General features: G+C 35.4%; 1 protein-coding gene and 1 pseudogene across 2 annotated transcripts; one reads left to right on the top strand and one right to left on the bottom strand.

The window, feature by feature from the left end:
• Nucleotides 1-3,594: 3,594 nt before the first annotated feature.
• On the bottom strand, nt 3,595-6,581 carry LOC114313498 (ascorbate transporter, chloroplastic). Of its 2 annotated transcripts, XM_082866802.1 has the most exons (5): nt 5,303-5,678; nt 5,005-5,106; nt 4,607-4,670; nt 4,141-4,226; nt 3,603-3,950 (listed from the first exon to the last, which is right to left on the bottom strand). In XM_082866802.1, exons 2-5 carry the CDS (start codon nt 5,021-5,023, stop codon nt 3,853-3,855), a joined length of 267 nt encoding a protein of 88 aa, XP_082722928.1. In that variant the 5' UTR covers nt 5,024-5,106; nt 5,303-5,678; the 3' UTR covers nt 3,603-3,852. The 2 variants fall into 2 exon arrangements, with proteins under 2 accessions (XP_082722934.1, XP_082722928.1); XM_082866808.1 differs by lacking the exons at nt 5,005-5,106; nt 5,303-5,678 and adding an exon at nt 6,380-6,581 and having other exon boundaries at nt 3,595-3,950.
• Nucleotides 6,582-8,522: 1,941 nt separating this feature from the next.
• Nucleotides 8,523-15,846, top strand: LOC114313526 (putative LRR receptor-like serine/threonine-protein kinase At3g47570; annotated as a pseudogene).
• The last annotated feature ends 3,550 nt before the right edge of the window (nt 15,847-19,396 follow it).

Genomic DNA, 19,396 nt, shown 5'->3' with positions numbered 1-19,396 from the left:
TTCCAAAGTGGGTTTAATCTCAAATTATTTTATTAAATTCCTAGTGGGTTTGCTTAATTATTTTGAAACTCGAGTGGATGATTTAATGGGGTTTCTTTATGGGGATGGAAATGTTTGATTTTTGGTGAAAACACTAGAAATTTAGAGATTTTTGGGGAACATGGAAATGTTCATAAAACTCCTTTCTTTCTTGGAATAGAAGATGAATGGGTGTAAATTCCATAATGTGTTTTGCAAGATTGGTAATCTTTTAAATTTATTGAGTTGGAGAAATGGTTTTGAAAACTTCATGTGTAGTCCTTGGTGGGACCATGTTGCTCTGACTTGTGAAATGAGAAAGTTGATGGTATACGGTTGATTTGAGAAGGAATGTTATGAATCATGGAGATTTTTGCATTTGCATATCATATCATTTATCATTGTACATTGTGGTTTTAAATCTAAGAGATTTGCATTCATGATAGAAAATGATTTGGATAAGAAATATGGAAATGTGAATGGGGTAAATACGTGGTAAGTCCGGATAGGGGGTGCAGTTGATTTGATAAGTTGTCCACACTACTAAAAAAAGTACTTTTTGCGACCGTTACAAGCCGTCGCAAATAATAAAAAAACAGTCGCAAAAGACTTTTTGCGACGGCTCATGCGACGGCAAATAAGGGTCGCAAATGTGGGGGTGGCAAATACTTTTTGCAACCGCAAAATAACAGTCGCAAACTATTTGCGACTGCCTAACCTACTTTTTGCAACCGTTATTTTGCCGTCGCAAAAAAAAAAAAAAAAACTTTTAGCAACTATTTTTTTACTGTCACAAATAATTATTTTTATAATAAAATCATATACTTTTGCTACAATAAAAAAATCAATTCCAAGCACCTAATAATTTTTTTTAATAAAAAATAACAAAATTAACAAATTAATTTAAATTCATAATAGAAATACTAACCCATTCACATATAAGTGTGCAAACAAAATATAAACTTTCATACATGCAAAAACAAATATCCATCAACCATCATTAAAATATATTGTACTAAAAGATTCGAGTCCTCAAAAAAAAAAAAATAAATAAATAAAAAGAGCAACATAATCTCAGTTTGGCTCCCAAACATCACCCGCTCGATTACTACTCCCTCAACAAAACTTGCAAAAACATATACATGTGACTTGAAAATTTAATGCAGTTTAACTTGAAATAATAAAAATAAAACTATTTCAAAAAAAATTGTCAAGAGAAAAATAAAAAGCTGTCAAAATTCGTGTCATTGATCAGATGCCAGCCAGACTACACCATGTAATTAAAGGGATTTACTGACACATACTATAATGAAAATTCACAAAACCTAAAAAGCCTTTTCTCAAGATTTTCCAGAATTGTTCATCCAGTTTGCTATAACTAGAAATATATGCTGCATTTTGTTCCATATCCAATGGATGTTCATAGAAATCTCAAGCTATCATTATATGCATGTTGGGAAACATGAATTCGCCAATAGTCCGTGAATGTTACCATCGAATTATCATTGTATTTATGTTGTCATGCATCAATTATCACCACTAACATGCTTCTGTCTAACTCACTTCATCTGAAGCGAATAGTGACAATTTCAACCATGTGTGTTAGAGAGAATTCAAAGCCATCATCCACTGGTATTTTTCAAAGGCTTGCAACTTTGAAGTAAATACTCAACAACAATTCAACTATCAATAGCAAAGCCTGTTCATCATAAATTTCTACCATTTAATTAAACTAAGCTTTCAAGATCCAAATACATATGGAACAGCCCATCAATTTGACTAAATTCATAAATACTTGGTGGATAGTTTTTTTTTTAATTTTATTTGTTCTTCTGGGAAAAAGAATTGATTAACAGCAAAGGGCTTCTGGTATTTGCATTAAACTAAGGGAAGATTAACAGCAAGCTCTAAGGACTCCACTCCATATATAAACAAACAAGTGGCGAAGACAAATTAGAGACCATAGAAGAGAAAGCAGAGGGTCTGTTGCAGAATTCGCACCTTATACATGATTCTTTGGCTTCGATTGATGTTCAAACCCAACAAGTGGCGAAACTGACACAGAATGTTGAAGTTCAAGTTAACCTCGTGTTAAGGGATACAGAAGCAGTTTATGAGCAATCCAAGGGAATTGCAGCTTCTCAGTCAGAACTACAAGAATGCTGAAGAGATGTGCATCTTAATTCCTTAACAAAACTACTAGTCTATTTATTGTGGAAAAGAAAGCTGAATAGACTCACCTCAGCTTCGCTTGTAAGATCAAGTTTCTTCACGAGGTACATCTGGATAAATGAGACAGGCAAATTACCATTCCTGTGAGAAAGGAAAAATACAAACAAGTAAAAACAAGTAAAAAAATTATATGGCATGATACTAATCCAAAGCTACAAGAGTTCTCTTCAAATAACACAAAAATCAACTAAAATGTGCAGAGCACATCAGCAAAATACCCCAGCTACTCTTCTTGGTCATCGTCGTTGCCATAACTTCCAGAAGCAAGCATCACCCAACTCAGAACATAGTAAGAGATGAATCATAAGGTCCGCGAACGAGAAGTATCTGGGAAATAAAGAGGAACAAAGAGTGCCATGATAGTGGAAAGAAAAATCATACCCATGATTTGAATAACATGATCAAGCCAAGCAAGGTTGTTCACAACTAGGCACACACCAGCCATGAATGCCAAAGACATCATGGCCAATCTGAATAGTTCATTTTCTATTGAATGAATTATTTTATACTTGATTTCTGCTCAATTTTCAACCGTTATTATTAATTGGACTAAAGTTTGACTCCTGACCATTTGTCCTATTCATAAGCTTAGGAGGTCGGCTTAGGGATTGGCCTTTAAACCCCAAGTTTACGCACCTAGTTAGGTTAAAATATTCTATCTAGATTGAGTTCTCAATCATAAAAAAAGAACAAAAATGCTTTGAATCCCCAAAGTTGGGGACCCTCACAACCCTTAGAATGATGTGGACCAATCATGTGTTTTTGTTTTTTTTTTTTTTTCTTTCCTTCGTGGACCAATTGTAGATACGTAAGGATTGTGGGGGTTACGTTTTTTTTGGGAGTATGTAACATTGTTGAAAAAAGGAAAGAGGAAAAGTCATTAAAATTTCTCTAAGTACGAGACAGAACTCATTCAACAATACATAACATATATAAACTGACATCCATTAGAAGGTATTTATTTATGAAACTTTAAAAGGAAAATAAATAAATAAATAAATTTAAGAGAACATAAAGGTAACTAGTGAAAACAGTAGGCAGTCACTAATACTCGGCAAATGGATCATTCACTGTTTTACAACGGGGAAAATGTCTTGTCTATAATTCAACGTAGGATATTCAGTTTAGGCTGCTTGCTTTACCATTTGTAGAAAATTTAACATGATGGGCTTCATGGACAAAATCAAATTAAAAACAAATTATCATATACAAATAGGTGTGTTAAAGCAAGCACACATTCAGAAGAATTAAAATGCAGCTCACAGTACATTATTGCAGTGAAATCATCTCCTGTTCCTATACTTTTTGAGGCTGATATGAAAGTTGTTTTTTTTTTTTTTTGACAGAGCAAAGTATAGGAAAATGAAATAGAGGCAGTACCTGTAAGGTCTCTGGAGCTGACCCGCAAAATTGTTAGGAGCTGCAGTTTGAGGGCGTCATAATTTAGTAAGAGAACTACAAAACCGGTGACATCTTAGCCACTGTCTTTTCATCAGATCTTCCAAGTTCCATGTATATTTGGTGTCTGATATTCCTCACATCTTATTTTTTGATCTCTTCTGTTATATAAGCTGCATCTCTCCTTTTTCTTGATAAAATTATCTACTCTAAAATCTTCTCTCCGGTTGAAAAGATGTTCCAGACTATTGTGCCGATAATGTACAATGCAACCGACACCTTAAAAACATCATCCCAAGAACCTGTAATATGGGTATTTTGAGACGTAAATTAACAATGGAGTGAGCAGCCGCATTTTTGGCTTTTTTTTTTGTTTTATTTTTTTTCTCTAAAAAAGCTGATGTGTTTGGTAATTGGTAAAAGGTTGTCTTTTTGCTAGTGGAAAAGTTGGTTTTTAAAGATTGTTTAGTCCATGCCAAACATTGGATGCACCTTTTTGGAGAATGTATCCTGTTGCAGCTGTTCCAAAGACACCAGCTAGCACTCCAGTGGGTATTGGATAGTCCCAACAATACTCCCTGCAATTGAAAATTATAGTTAAGAATTTCTCCTGAAAGATTTTAAAATTTGTTTTTGTAAATTTTCTTGCCAAGATATGCAAGGAAGAAACAAGTTTGATATGAGCAACAAGCAAAGATATAATTAAGGATCTCTTCTCAAATAATCATTGAAAATTCTATTCACAGAACCACAAATTAAATCATAATAATGGTGAAACTTTCCACCTGAAAAATATGATTGATGTTTGAAATCTTTTTTACTTTTCCACTCTATTTACTGGGATTTAATCACTTCATATTTTGAGAAATAACCTTTACAAAAAGATTATATTCATAGCTAGGAATCACGAGAGAAGCAATATTTGATTTTGTGTAGGATAGAGATAGAGATAACTGACAGCATATCGGGGCCCAATGTCTTGGTGATTGGAGTAGAGGCCAGACTGAGAATGCATCTGATCCCTGCAAAGAGAACAAAAACGCATATTTACAAGATTTTGGCCAAATATAAAACTGAATTTTTGTTTTAAATCATTGTAAGAGTCATTCTTGTCATTCATAAGCAATCTAATACACTTATAAGTACTGTCAAATACTAGAATTCATTATGGCTGTGTTTGGATCATGGATTTGGATAGGGATTTGACAGTATTTACCATCATCACCCTCACAGTTACTCATCTTTAAATAACTTGTTCTGTTAAGTTGACTATATGTAAGATTTCTGTAATAAAAATGCTGAAAGGTCAACTATTCCTAACGTTTGAGAGATTGAATTGAAATCCATTGAACAAACCTGATTGCATGCCATGCATAGCACTGCTAAAGCAGGTGCCTTGACATGGCTCAGGTGTGTAAGGAAGAAGGCAGGCCCCAAAAATCCAATTGATTGCATTATCTGTAGTGTTAAAAGGTTTAGAGAAGAATTACTACCAATACTTCCCATTGACCTTGAAACAGTCGAACATAAAGGTTACTTTGCTATTTATAAACTTTTATTTTAGAAAAAGATGCAGATGATTTCTCCATTTAGAAAATATTTTCACATTACATGTATGTTCACAAAAGAGAGCAGTATTGTATATTGTTCTTGCCTTACGAACTGTTGTTACGGAAAGACCTTTGCTCACAAGTGTGTCATTAATTCATCCTCCTATATTTGCAAACACAGCCATGGTCAACCAGGGCAACATTTGGATCATAAATTTAAGTACAATTTGTAAAGGAAATGGGAAAAAAAATATGATAAAAATATAAGCTAAATTTTGATCTCGTTTTTCTTTCCTTTGACAAATTCTTGTCAAATTCATTGAGGCTTGAGAAGTGAAAAAGATGCATTACAGAACATCATATCCACGCACAGACAGTGAAGAAAAAAGTGCCTTGAAACAATAGGGATGTCTCATTGTCAAAAATAGGGAGTGTTAGCCTATCAATATCTTTTTATCTTTTCTCTATTTTTGTATGTGCAGATAAGCCCTATGCTATCTTTCGTATCTTCCCTTGAAATCTGGGTGCTAAGGGACCTGCTGTAGTCTCTAGACAAATAGAATAAGGACCAAAGGCCCAAACTGATATACACTGGCCCTACATCAGCAATCAAACACGCAAAGACAGAAGACAGAAGAGGGTCCAGCTTAACAGAATCAAAATCAAGTCTAATTCAAATCATTACTAGTACAATAAAACATATAGAAAACACAAAAAAGCACTATCTGGTTTAATTTAATCTATTCTCAGCAATCAAACACGCGAAGACAGAAGAGAAGTGAAGAATAAATCAAATGGAACAACTCAGAGATCAGGAAAAGAAAGATCGAGAATAGCAATGTCCACAAATGAGTGGATTATAAGAGGTTCAAAAACTACACGAAATTTAGCAAACAATCCAGAGAAATGTTCAGATCAAGTTTAAAAGCCAAAGCAAATTGAGATTTAATAATTAAAAATAATAAAATGAATCTTCAAATCAAAAACCTATTTCCAAATCAGAGTTTGCACCGCATTGATAAAAATAAATTGAATTGGAAAAAATTCATGTTGATTTCGAAATCCACTTCCTCTCAACTAATGTCGATCTTCGCGAAAAGCCGAAGAGAATTTGGAAGCTGAGAAAAACATATAGGGATTACAGAGACAGAGTTAGATTCATACATAAAAATTAGACTTACCGATCATGAATCAATCGAAATCTTCATCAACAGCAGATTGAAATCTTCAAATCTTCATCAACGATCGATCAAAATCTTCAAATATTCATCAACAATTGATCGACATCTTCAAATGAACAATAAAATTGAGAGTGGTGAGTTGAAAGAGAGAGTATAGCGAGAGAGAGTGAAGAGTGAGATTTTGAGAGAGAGAGAGAGAGAGAGAGAGAGAGAGAGAGTGAAGAGTGAGATTTTGAGAGAGACAGAGAGAGAGAGAGAGAGAGAGAGAGAGAGAGTTCATATTGATTTGGGAAATAAGAGTTGATGCATACACGATTTGGGGATAGGGCAAGTTATAACCGACATGGATGAATTTTTTTTTTTTTTTTTTTTAAAAAGAACACGACTGGGTGTTAATTAGAATGGGATTTGGATATAAAAAGTACTTTTTTGCGACGGTCAAACAATCGGTCGTAAAAATATAGACGCAAAAGACCATATTTCTAGTAGTGCCATGAGTGTCCAGGGTGAAAGACCCGAAAGCCGCGCGGATAGGTGTCGAGCCTTCCGGTTAGCACGGGTAAAAATGACAGTTTGGTAGTGCTTGTTGAGCCTACTTGCAGACACCAGCCTAGGGATTACCAGTGTCGTATTTACCGCCCCTTTTAAAGTAATGATGGAAGTTTGAAATTGATGAGATCATATGATGACATTGAGAACATGGTGATATTGAAACAATGCATTGGAACAGATGTTTTTCCTCATTGATTTATCTTGGCATAGCATTACATTTACATTTACTTTTATGTTGAGGAAAAAGCATAACTATGTACATACTTTGTGAGAATACTCTACAGAACTTGGAAATTTATTTTAAAAGAATGGTTGGTTTTCGAAAATGGTTTTTGGGAGTTCACATCCCGCCGTAGTAAGCCGGCAAAAGGTGGGTTGTGTTAAGCTATGTGTTGAGAGGTAAGTTGAGTTGATGATGTTTTTTTTTTGTTGCTTGTGATGAATTTGTGAAATTTCATATTGATGTATAATTTGGTTTAAAGAGGAAATGTGCATGGGCATTATTTGTAAATAATGGGAACCAAAAAAATAGATATGAGGATTATAGATTATGATGATAAACTTAACGAAGTAGCTGTGTTAATAAAAGTAAATTGTGTGAGTTGTTCCTTAATTAAATAAAGGATTGGCTTGGAAGGGTTTATTAACATTGTGTTATCTTGAAATGAAACTTTGCGGGTGTAATTAACGAGGTGAATTGAGTATAGGAGAATTGTTGGCAAATCAAAAAGGAACTTGAACCTGAAGTTATGGGGTTTTAAGTTAAAAATGAAGAGTAAAAGAGTAGAATGAAAGGAAGAGAGGAACATTAAAAATGGAAGTTAAATGAGAAATATTTTGGGAAATTGGTTATTAACCTTTAAATGATGTTGTTTCTTAAATATGATTGTTTCACAAGGATCTATGGTTTTTTCTAAAGTTAAGAGATGATTTTTAATGGCTGAAGGTTTTTCTTACAAGTGTTTAAATTGTTTTTGAGAAAAGATACCTTACTTATGATATTTTGAGATTATGAAATGTTACCCTACTATATGGTATCACCCAGCATGCATGATCATTTTTATCTGTGTGTTAGTTATTGATTTAGAACTGTGAGATTCCTACTGGGCATTAGTGCTCACCCCGTTGTTGTTGTATCTTTTTACAGGAAGAATGTTTGGATTATTTGATTGAAGATGTACGGAGTTCTTGAGTCATTTGTATAACTTCATGGTAGTTGTAAAAGAAGTGGATTTGTATTTGTATTCATTTATTTGTAGCTTCGCGGCAGAAGCATTGGCATGTATTATTGTTGTTGTATTCATTGAGAGGGAGAACATGTATTATCGTATTTCTGTTACTCAAGTGTAATAGATATTTGTATATGTAGAAAAAAAAAATATGGACCTAAATTTACAGGCTTTGGTAATGTTTTCGTGTAATTAAAATTCGGGGCGTGACACTATTTCGTAACAATTTCAGAAGTGGGGAACTAGATGAACTAGCCTTCATTGGTTCTTTCACCAACTGTAGCAATTTGGAAATATTGGGTATAGTGGTAAACCAATTTAGAGGGGTGTTACCAGAATCTGTTGGCAACCTGTCAAAGAATATGTTTTCCTTTATACTTGGTAGAAATCAAATATATGGAACTATTCCTTCAACAATAGGTAACCTTGTCAACTTGGATGCATTAGGTATGGAAGGTAACCAATTCACAGGTACAATTCCAACTAATGTAGGAAATCTTCCAAAGATGCAAATATTGGATTTAGGAATGAACCACCTCTCAGGGAAAATTCCAGATTCCATCGGAAACCTGTCATTGTTGATTGAACTTTACTTAGGGGACAACAGACTAGAGGGGACCATATCCTCAGGGCTTGCTAACTGTAAAAAGCTGTTGTTGCTGCACCTTTACCAAAACAACTTGAGTGGAAACATTCCCAAAGAACTCTTGAAAGTCTCATCTTTGTCAATTTCATTAAATCTAGCTTGGAATCGTTTGTCTGGTTCCTTGCCAACAGAGGTTGGAAACCTTAAAAATTTAATGGAATTGGATATCTCTGAGAATAAGTTGTCTGGTGAAATTCCTAGCAGTCTTGGTAGTTGCACTAGCCTTGAAAATCTTTATATGCAGGAAAATTCTTTTCAAGGATCTATTTCTCTATCATTGGAATCTTTGAGAGGTATTCAAAACTTTGATCTTTCTCATAACAACTTGTCTGGAAAAATTCTGACATTCTTAGAGAAATTTTCCCTAATGATTCTCAATTTATCCTTCAATGATTTTGAGGGTGAGTTACCAATGGAGGGGGTTTTCGCAAATGCAAGTGCAATATCAATTGTTGGAAATCATGGGCTTTGTGGGGGTATTTCTGAGCTACAACTACTGAGTTGCATCACCAAGAAATCAAAACATAAGATGCCTATTTCACATATATTGGCAATTACAGCAGCTTTTGTACTTGTTGGAGCAACACTTTTGTCATTCTTTGCAATTTATTTGTTCAAGAAGCAAAGAACAACTCAATCTACAGTTCCAGTGTTGAAAGAATCATTCTTGAAAGTCTCCTATGAGAAACTCCTCAAAGAAACAGATGGTTTCTCTCCTCCGAACCTAATTGGTTTTGGTAGTTTTGGCTCTGTATATAGAGGAATTCTCATTCAGGATCGGGAGTTTGTTGCTGCTATCAAAGTACTTAACCTTCAAAATCGTGTAGCCATCAAGAGTTTCAGGGCAGAGTGTGAAACCTTGAGAAATATTCAACACCGAAACTTAGTTAGGATCATTACTTCTTGTTCCGGTGTTGATTTTCAAGGGAATGATTTCAAAGCTCTAGTTTATGAGTTCGTGCCAAATAGGAGTCTAGAGAGGTGGTTGCATGCAAGTCTAGAAACAAATGATGGGCAAAATGAGCAGCAGGGACTCAACCTTCTATAAAGAATAAACATTGCCATAGATGTGACTTGTGCGCTCAATTATCTTTGTCAGATTTTTATTCTTGGCAATCCCGTTTGACAGAACTCCTTTCAGTTGTACTTGTTTTCGCAATTTTATTTCAGTGAGTCTATGAGTTTGATAGATGTGAATCCAACCCGAATTGTGCTGTGCAGAGAAGTTTGTGATGTTAATTCTTTCAAGATTGCCACCTTGCTGATTATGACAGGGATCGAGCTGCTCGGTCAGCTCACGGGGGTCGAGGGGACAGCGCCCCTTGGCGGGTCCAAGGTAGCACCCTGGCGGGGTCGAGGGGCAGCGCCCCTGAAGCAAAATGCAAAATTGCATTCGAAGTTGCATGTCCTCCCTTGCTCGCTCGAGCGAAGGCTGCGTCTGGAAAAAAACCTAAGAATGATGAATGTACGCTCGAGCAAAGGTTGTGTGGCTCGAGCGAAGCCACTTATGGAAAAACACACGAGATTAGTTCCTTGCTCGAGCGAGAGAGTCTTCGCTCGAGCGAGCTTCGCAGTCCCAGATTTCTATAAGTATGTTTTTCTGTCAGATTTTAGGATTACTCCTCCAGATCTTCTTCTTGGATATTAAGGTTTATATTTGGGGATATTTTGCTAGTTTTCTCTGATGTTTTGATTGAGTATTCAACTCACGGTTTAAAGAGTATACATCAAAGGATTATTTGTTTGTTCTACACAAAAGAGAAAGTTGTTCTTCGATGGATTCTGAAGAATTCGAGCCTGAAGCTTTGGTGGATTCTGGAGTGGCTCATCGTCAAGACAATTCCAAGGTAAAAACGGGGCTGGAAGAGGCACATAGGGGTTGGTTCAATTCGGGCGTGGATTCGCTAGGTAATTGAGAGTATACCTGTATAATATTTTTATATCTTTTTAGTGAATTATTTTGTGGCTGTTGCCCGTGGTTTTTTTTTATCACAATTGGGGGTGCTCCAATTGTGATTTTTCCACGTTAAAATCGTTGTGTCGATTTGTCTTGATTGTTTGATTGAGATTGTTATATGCTGCTTAAAATTGATACATAATCACAAATCAACATCTAGGGGATTTCTAGATTTTTCAATTGGTATCAGAGCAGGTCGTTCTATTTAAAAAAAAAAATCTTTTAGAACGAGATCTTGTTTGATTTGTGATAATGGATTCAATTCGTGAGGGAAATTCTATGGTTCGACCACCCCTACTTGACGGATCCAATTATTCGTTTTGGAAAGCTCGGATGAGATCACTTTTAAAATCTATTGATGAAAAAGTTTGGCAATCTGTCATGTATAGGTGGACTGAACAAACGATTACCGTTGATGGAGTAACTTTTCCCAAACCAATTGATAAGTGGGATACAATTTATTATCAAAATAGTAGACGGAATAATAAAGCTATCAATTCTCTCTTTTGCGCTGTCACACCTGAAGAGTTTAGTCGAATTTGCAATTGTGAAGTCGCAAAAGAGGCTTGGGATATCTTATAAACTATTCATGAGGACACTCCTTCTGTTAAACGCTCAAAACTTCAAAGGCTCACGTCTAGTTTCGAAAACCTTTCAATGAAAGATAGTGAGACCTTTGATGAATTTTATGCGAAGTTGAGTGACATTATAAATTCCAGCTTCAATTTAGGTGAAAAAATACCAGAATCCAAAGTTGTGGGAAAAATTTTAAGATCCTTGCCCGATCGGTTCCAACCAAAAGTTACGGCTATTGAGGAGGCTCAAGATGTTGACAACCTCAAGCTGGATCACTTGGTTGGAAATCTCCAAACTTATGAGGCACATAGGAATTTCAAAAAGAAACAAAAAGATGTTATTACTTTTAGTAGTGCTCATAGAGTTGGAGAGGATTTTGATGAGGATTGTGAGATAGATTCCAAGATTACGGTTGCTTTTGTTAAACAATTTAAAAAATCTTTTTTGAAAAAGAATCCTAATCTTTTGGAATCTACTCATACTCATAAATCTAAAGGCAAAGATAAACTTAAAATTAATTCTATAGCCAAGAAGGAGAAAGGAAAGATACAAGGGAACTCTAAGAGAGTCCAATGCTATGAATGCTAAGGATTTGGCTACTTTGCTTCAGAATGCCCCACTCGTTTGAAGAAGAAGAAAGCCCTCGCCATCACTTGGGGTGATGAATCAGAATCTAATGAAAATGAAAGTGACAATGAAGATCAAGGTGGAGAGGGACATAAACAATTCCTTGCTGTCATGGCGGCTTTCGAAACTAAAGGGCGAACAGAGTATCCGAAGAGATCGGTTGAGAATGCCACTAATGATGAATCCTCAGAGAGTGATGATGAAGAGCTTGAGCAAGCTTATGAAAAGTTGTATAAGGAGTCTCTTAACTTATCCAAATTGAATGACAAACTCACAACGAAACTCAAAGCATGTGAAAGTGAGAATGTCAAACTTAAGGAGGAGATTTTTGAGGTTAGGATTGATGCCATCAAGATAGCTAGTGATCGACAAGCTCTTTGTGCAAAACTCTTGACTTGTGAGACATAGATGAATGAGCTACAGCAAATCTATGCAACGCATAAAGAAAAGATTGAATCTCTCGAGATGTCTCAAGTTGCTTTGGAAGAACTAATGATCAAGAAAAAGGAAGAGCTCAAGTGTGCTATGGCTACCATTGGCCTTTGGAACAAAGGATCAAAGACTTTGGAGGATATCATTGGGTCTCAACAAATGTGTTGTGACAAGAGTGGCATTGGTTTTGGTGATAACAAAGAGCAAAAATAGAATGCATCCACGTCTCATGATACAAGAACTCAAGGGCAAGGGGAGCACAAGATTCAATGAGAGGAAAGACTTCTAAATCTTCTTAAAGTTGGTAAGGTCAAAGAAAAGAAGGAACACCTTGTGTTTATTTGTCATCATTGTGGTATGCATAGTCATATTCGCCCTTATTGTTATAAGTTGCATGGGAGAGTGTCTCATAGAGATGGAAGAAATTCTAACATCTCGTGGGGTAGGAGACACTTCATTGGTAGTAATGAGGTTAAAGGTTTTATTAGACCTCGTTATTTTGATCAGCTTGAGACCAAACATGGAGCGAGTTTGTATTTGCCTAGACCTAGAAATAGGAAGTTGGAAACCAAGTCGAGATGGGTTTCCATTGAAAGCAAAGGGAACCACAACGTCAAGACACCATCCAAGAATCGCAATTCTCACAACTTTGTTCATACTAAAGCAGTTTGGGTGAGAAGACTTGACTTGTGTTAATTTGTTTAGTCGTTTTAGTTTTTGGGTTTCTGTATGTTTTTTTTTTTTTTTTTTTTGAGTCATTTAGTGTATGCATGTTCGTTTTATGTCTTGCTTTGTTTAGGAAAAAAAAATGAAAAAAAAAACCCAAAATGATTTTCTTAGTATGGTTTTGCAAGCTTGAAATTTTTGAGTGGTCCTTGGTGCATATTGGAATTGACGAGAATATCCATTACATGTTAATATGTGTGTGCTTTCTGTGGTCATTACTCATTTCGGAGTATATGTTCTTTGATTAGTATGTCTCATTCTGTATACACTCTTGGATTAGCAAATATTGGAGTCTTCCGCCTTAGTGATCTTTTTTCTCTATGGACTTCTGGTATTGTATCTTTTGCTTTTCTAGAGGAATTGACCTATACTAGCACATCATGGGTGATGTTGAGTCTCTTAAACCACCTTCCATCTTTTTGCATCTCCACGGCTTTCCCCCTCTATTCTTTGTAGTCTAGCCATGAGGAAAAGGCTACCTCAGAGTCACCAACCAGGCCATCCTTATTATATTCATGCTTCTCTGGTTCGGTTTCCATACTCTTGAGCATGTCAGCCGCCAATGAGTGTGCAAAAGAAAGAAAAAATGTGTAAAAGAAAGAAACCAAAAAAAAAAAAAAATGTGCAAAAGAAAGAAAAGAAAAAGATGTGAAAAAAAAGGAAAAAAATAAAGGATTCATTGATTGAGGAGGAGCCTCCGCCTTTACTCACCAAATACCCCTTGATTCCTAGTGGTTTGACTTTCTGCAGTTGTGCTTAGATTCTCTTGACAGAGGTTCAGCTATCTAATCACTACTAGGATTTGAATCTAGTGTTTGTCGAACTCCAAGAGTCACACACACACTTTTATCATGGGATCTATGCTTTTCACATAATGCACCACTTTCTTTTATGAGGAATCTTCTAGAGGCTGTGCACATTGTGTTTTCAAGTAATTATGCTTCTTGGATAATCTTGTGTGTTTTAAGGTACAAATCTGAGATTTCTTGCTTGCTCCACCATATTATTTTTGTCGTTTTCTTCTTGTTCATTGTTTTCAGTGTTTGTGGTTGCTTTTAGTGAGGGGGAGTTTTGTTAATCGTTATCATGACATTGCTTGTGTGTTTTATGCTTTCACTTTAGTTGCTTGAGCTTCCTTCGTCAATTCGTGACAAAAAGGGAGAGAAATGTTGTCAAGTGTATGTGTCTTAGTTTTCATGTTTTCATGCTACATGTTCTTAATATCTTCACGTCGCATTTATTCATGTGTTTCCATCTCATGCTTCAAGATAATCTTGTCATATGTTTATTGCTTTTTCATATACTCTTGTGGCACTAACAGTTGTTTTGGAGATTATGGCACTAATAGTTGTTTTGTAGCTCATGACCTTGAGAAAGAAGTTTGCGTTTGTTGGCTGTAATGGGTTGGGGTGATTAAGATTTTATTTGTTAGGTGTGTTTTGTCACGGCATTGCCAAAGGGGGAGATTGTTAGGTTTTTATTCTTGGCAATCCCGTTTGACAGAACTCCTTTCAGTTGTACTTGTTTTCGCACTTTTATTTCAGTGAGGCTATGAGTTTGTTAGATGCGAATCCAACCCGAATTGTGCCATGCAGAGAAGTTTGTGATGTTAATTCTTTTAAGATTGCCACTTCGTTGATTTTGACAGGGATCGAGCTGCCTGGTCAGCTCGCGGGGGTCTAGGGAACAGCGCTCCTTGGTAGGTCCGGGGCAGCACCCTGGCGGGGTCGAGGGGCAGCGCCCCTGAAGCAAAATGCAAAATTGCATTTGAAGTTGCATGTCCGTCCTTGCTCGCTCGAGCGAAGGAGTTCTCGCTCGAGCGAAGGCTGCGTCTGGCAAAAAACCTGAGAAGGATGAATGTACGCTCGAGCAAAGGTTGTGTGGCTTGGGCGAAGCCAGTTATGGAAAAACACGCGAGATTAGTTCCTCGCTCGAGCGAGCTTCGCAGTCCTAGATTTCTATAAGTATGTTTTTCTGTCAGATTTTAGGATTACTTCTCCAGATCTTCTTCTTGGATATTAAGGTTTATATCTGGGGATATTTTGCTAGTTTTCTTTGATGTTTTGATTGAGTATTCAACTCATGGTTTAAAGAGTATACATTAAAGGATTATTAGTTTATTCTACACAAAAGAGAAAGTTGTTCTTCGGTGGATTCTGAAGAATTCAAGCCTGAAGCTTTGGTGGATTCTGGAGGAGCTCATCGTCAAGACAATTCCGAGGTGAAGACGGGATTGGAAGAGGCACATAGGGGTTGGTTCAATTCGGGCGTAGATTCGCTAGGTAATTAAGAGTATACCTGTGTAATTCCTTTATATCTTCTTAGTGGACTGTTTTGTGGCTGTTACCCGTGATTTTTTTTTTATCACAATTGGGGGTGCTCCAATTGTGATTTTTGCACGTTAAAATCGTTGTGTTGATTTGTCTTGATTGTTTGATTGGGATTGTTATATATTGCTTAAAATTGATACATAATCACAAATCAACATCTAGGGGATTTCTAGATTTTTCAATCTTCATCACAATGCCAAACACCGATCATTCACTGTGATTTGAAGTCGAGTAATATCCTTCTTGACCGAGAGATGGTTGCCCATATTGGAGATTTCGGTCTTGCTAGATTTTTCCCAGAGCTCACCAATCCAAATCAAAGTAGCTCAATTAGAGTAAGGGGAACCATCGGATATGTAGCTCCTGGTAACCACTCTTTACCCTTCTTCTAATAGAATATCTTACTGGAATATGTAGAATGTATTGCTTTAATATTATGGAATTCATATTTATCATAATTGATTTTTTCTTTTTCTTTCTTATCAATATGCTTTTGCGGAAAATGATCCTTGGGCTTTGAATGTGAATTGTTTTAATGGAAGAGTATGGGCTCGGAAGTGAGATTTCAACTTATGGTGATGCCTATAGTTATGGGATATTGTTATTGGAGATGATAACAGGGAAGAGACCCATAGAGAACATGTTTGAGGAAGGGCATAATCTTCACAACTTCGCAAGAACAACCTTGCCTGACCGAGTGATGGAGATTGCAGACCCGGTACTCCTAGACAATGAGGAAAAAGAGACTAGAGCAACAACAATTCAAGTGAACAATCGCTGCAAAATTGTGGAATGTTCGATTTCCATGGTCAATATTGGAGTGGCATGCTCTACGGAGTCACCACAAGGTCAAATGAGCATAAGTAATATCCTCCATGAACTTCATTTGGTCAAGAACAAACTCCTAAAAGACAAACTTCGAACTAGGTGCTAAATTGAAAAGGTCTTGCTCAATATTTCTAAGTTCATTCTTCTATGGAATTGCTCTTATTGTTTCTCTAACATTTGTTTTGATCCTCCATGGTTTGTCCTTGTTAACAGGACACTACATAGATTATTGGACGATAATGGAAGCGAGCATGGCATGTTTTCTAGTGTGAGATTTCAAATGAGCTTATTCTTTTCCAATCAAAAAATATCAATTGAAAACAATCCAATTTCATTAATATGGAAAGAACTCTTCTGACAGGTTTTTTTATAGAATATAATACTAGGACAATTCTTAAAATCTAATGCACTTTGATGGACCTTAAAAGAATAAAATCAACAGTTATCAAGTCAATCTGTATTAATACCCACATTATGCAATTCAATCACATAATGTGGGTATTCTACAAGACTATTAATGGTGATTTGAACAATCAATTTTACGTGCTTGAATTGTAGGAATTATGTTAGAGTTTGGAACCAATCTTGATTGAGTTCAAATTTATACCGTACACTGACATGTACATTTTTTTCTCTTTGGTAACTAAATTACAGGACAATATGAAGCTTGATGCTCGTCAAAACAGTGAGAAATGTGAACAGTAAGTCAAAAAGGAAGAGGGTTATGATTATCACAAATTGTATAAATAATACTATATGATTACTAGATTATTTTGGATTCAGTCAATACAAGAGAATGATAATGTAATGTACGTGTGATGTGAGTTTGTTTTCCTTTTTAATTTCAGGCCTTCAATTTTTTATATAAGCTATTCAATTTTGGATGAATTTTGTCATCTATAATCAGATGGAACTTGCGAACGTCATCGAAACTTCGTTTGAAGCTTCATTTTACCCCCCAAAACTATTCGAAATACCAATTAGACTCCTGACTTTATTAAAATAATTATATTGAATATTTACTTAATAAATTTTTATATAAAAAAGTGAGAAAAAAAAATTTAAACAAAAAGAGTTAAGCATTTGTAATATTGGGCATTCTCCGTAGAGTGTTACCAACTTTAATGTTGGAGTGCCCTTCTATCAATGATACGACCTATTAAATACTATTCTCGATTTTGTAGGTGGACATTTTGAATCGTAAAAGAAGATGTTCTTTTCTCAAATCTCAAAAGAAGATGTTCTTCTCAAAACAAGTGTGAAACTAATTACTCTCATGGCCGATCCACCAATTACTGCTTTGGTAGCAATAGCTTTGGCAAAAGTAGCTTTGATATCAATAAAATCAATTCATGAATGAGCAATTGTAGACAAGCAGTGAAACTAATTTCCTTGCAACTCCTAAATTTGTCAAGATCTTGAAAATTTTGCCATGATTACTTCACACCAAAACCTGGGGCCAAGAGGAGTGAATGAGCCAGAATATGGCTAAATCAATTGAAGCATGATTCGTATGTCCCTACAAAAAGACATTGGCTTCATCGTCAAGACTATGAATTTTTTTGAATTATTAATCCAAGCATCAAAATATTATTATCAGTTATTATGTCGAACTTTTATTATTTACGGTGCATGAATTCTTATGCATTATTAATCCGAGCATGGAGATATTATTATCAATTATTATGTCGGATTTTTATTATCAGCGAAGTATGAATTTTATGCTTTATTATTCCGAGTATGAATATATTTTTATCAGTTATTATATTGGATTTTTATTATTTGTGAAGTATGAATTTTATGCATTCTTATTCCCAGCATGGAGATATTATTACCCCTTCTTTGGTCAGATAAGCAGCCAAATTTGAGATTTGGATGGAGACTTTTATTTTGGTCAAATATGCCATACTAAGATGAAATCCTCACGGGGCAAGATGAATTGCTCTGCCTCCTGGGAAATTTGAGAGCATACCCCTTGGGAAATTCGGGGGCAAGATAAATTGTTCTACCTCTTAGGAAATTCAGGGGCAAGATGAATTGCTTTGCCTTCTAGAAAATTCAGGAGCAAGATGAATTGTGCTTCTCTTTGGTAAATTCAGGGTCAAGATGAATTGTGCTTTCCTTTGGTAATTCGAGGGCAATATGAATTGCGCTTCCCCTTCGTAATGTTGGAAAAATGGGTTGGAAACCATTAATAGGTGAATGAGAAATTGACTACAAAGTGCACCATTTGAGTATGGTTTTAAGAAAAAATTTATTTAATTTAAAATTAAATTTATTTGTTATATTTTTGGGTCAAAATTGAACCAGATTCGATTCAAAATTTGAATTTGTTTGAAAGAACAGTCATATCTGTTCTTTGTACCTATTCCATGGAAGAGTTGTGTGTTTTGATAGAAAAGAGATGTGTCTTTTTATTGAAAAATCACCATGACCTTTCGAAAAGCCACCAATTCACCTATATAAATAGACACACACAAACAAAAATAAAAAAAAAACTTAGCCAACCGCCCCCATCTTTTCCCATACCCTATTGATCTATGATTGATAGGCAACACATGCCATGCCATGCCATGCTTCTCCTCCTCTATTTACATGTCCTTTTAGGTTATTTTATTTTTTCTTCTCCTTTGCCCCCATGTTTTTTTCATTATAAATTGAGGAAAATTTGCTCATTCTTTCATCCCTTTTATGCTCTGGCATTCTCTCTCCCTCTGTCTGTTTCATCTCTCTCTCTCTCTCTCTCTCTCCATTTGTAATAAAATTTTGAATTTAGTTTGAAAGTGTTCAGAGTGGGAGTTACTAATTTTATAGAAAAAAAAGTTATAAATTTTGTCAAATCATATATACTTTGTGCATTAGAATATTAATCTGCTACATTTGGAGATCTATGGTAAAATATCAGATGATTAAAGTATTGGTGATGAACGAATTGATTTGAGATAACTGGGTGGTATACAATATGCTTTCTTTTAAATTTCTTTACAAAGAGTTTTATTTTTATTACTTCTAATTTGTACTCCTTTTAATTATTTTGGTCATTTGATAAATTCTGTAGAATTATTCATTGTTGATTCGTTTGATTATTTCAGTCATTTGATAAAATTCTATGAA

This window comes from Camellia sinensis, chromosome 1, assembly GCF_055761805.1.
Source record: "Camellia sinensis isolate YWXY chromosome 1, ASM5576180v1, whole genome shotgun sequence".
NCBI lineage: Eukaryota > Viridiplantae > Streptophyta > Magnoliopsida > Ericales > Theaceae > Camellia > Camellia sinensis.
This window is presented reverse-complemented; position numbering and strand designations above follow the sequence as displayed.

What these genes read in the sequence shown, in the direction of transcription:
- LOC114313498 (XM_082866802.1), bottom strand. An exon ending in ACATTGGGCCCCGATATGCT is followed by an intron (nt 4,227 to 4,606) that starts GTCAGTTATCTC and finishes TTTCAATTGCAG; the next exon opens with GGAGTATTGTTGGGACTATC. An exon ending in AGGATACATTCTCCAAAAAG is followed by an intron (nt 3,951 to 4,140) that starts GTGCATCCAATG and finishes CCCATATTACAG; the next exon opens with GTTCTTGGGATGATGTTTTT.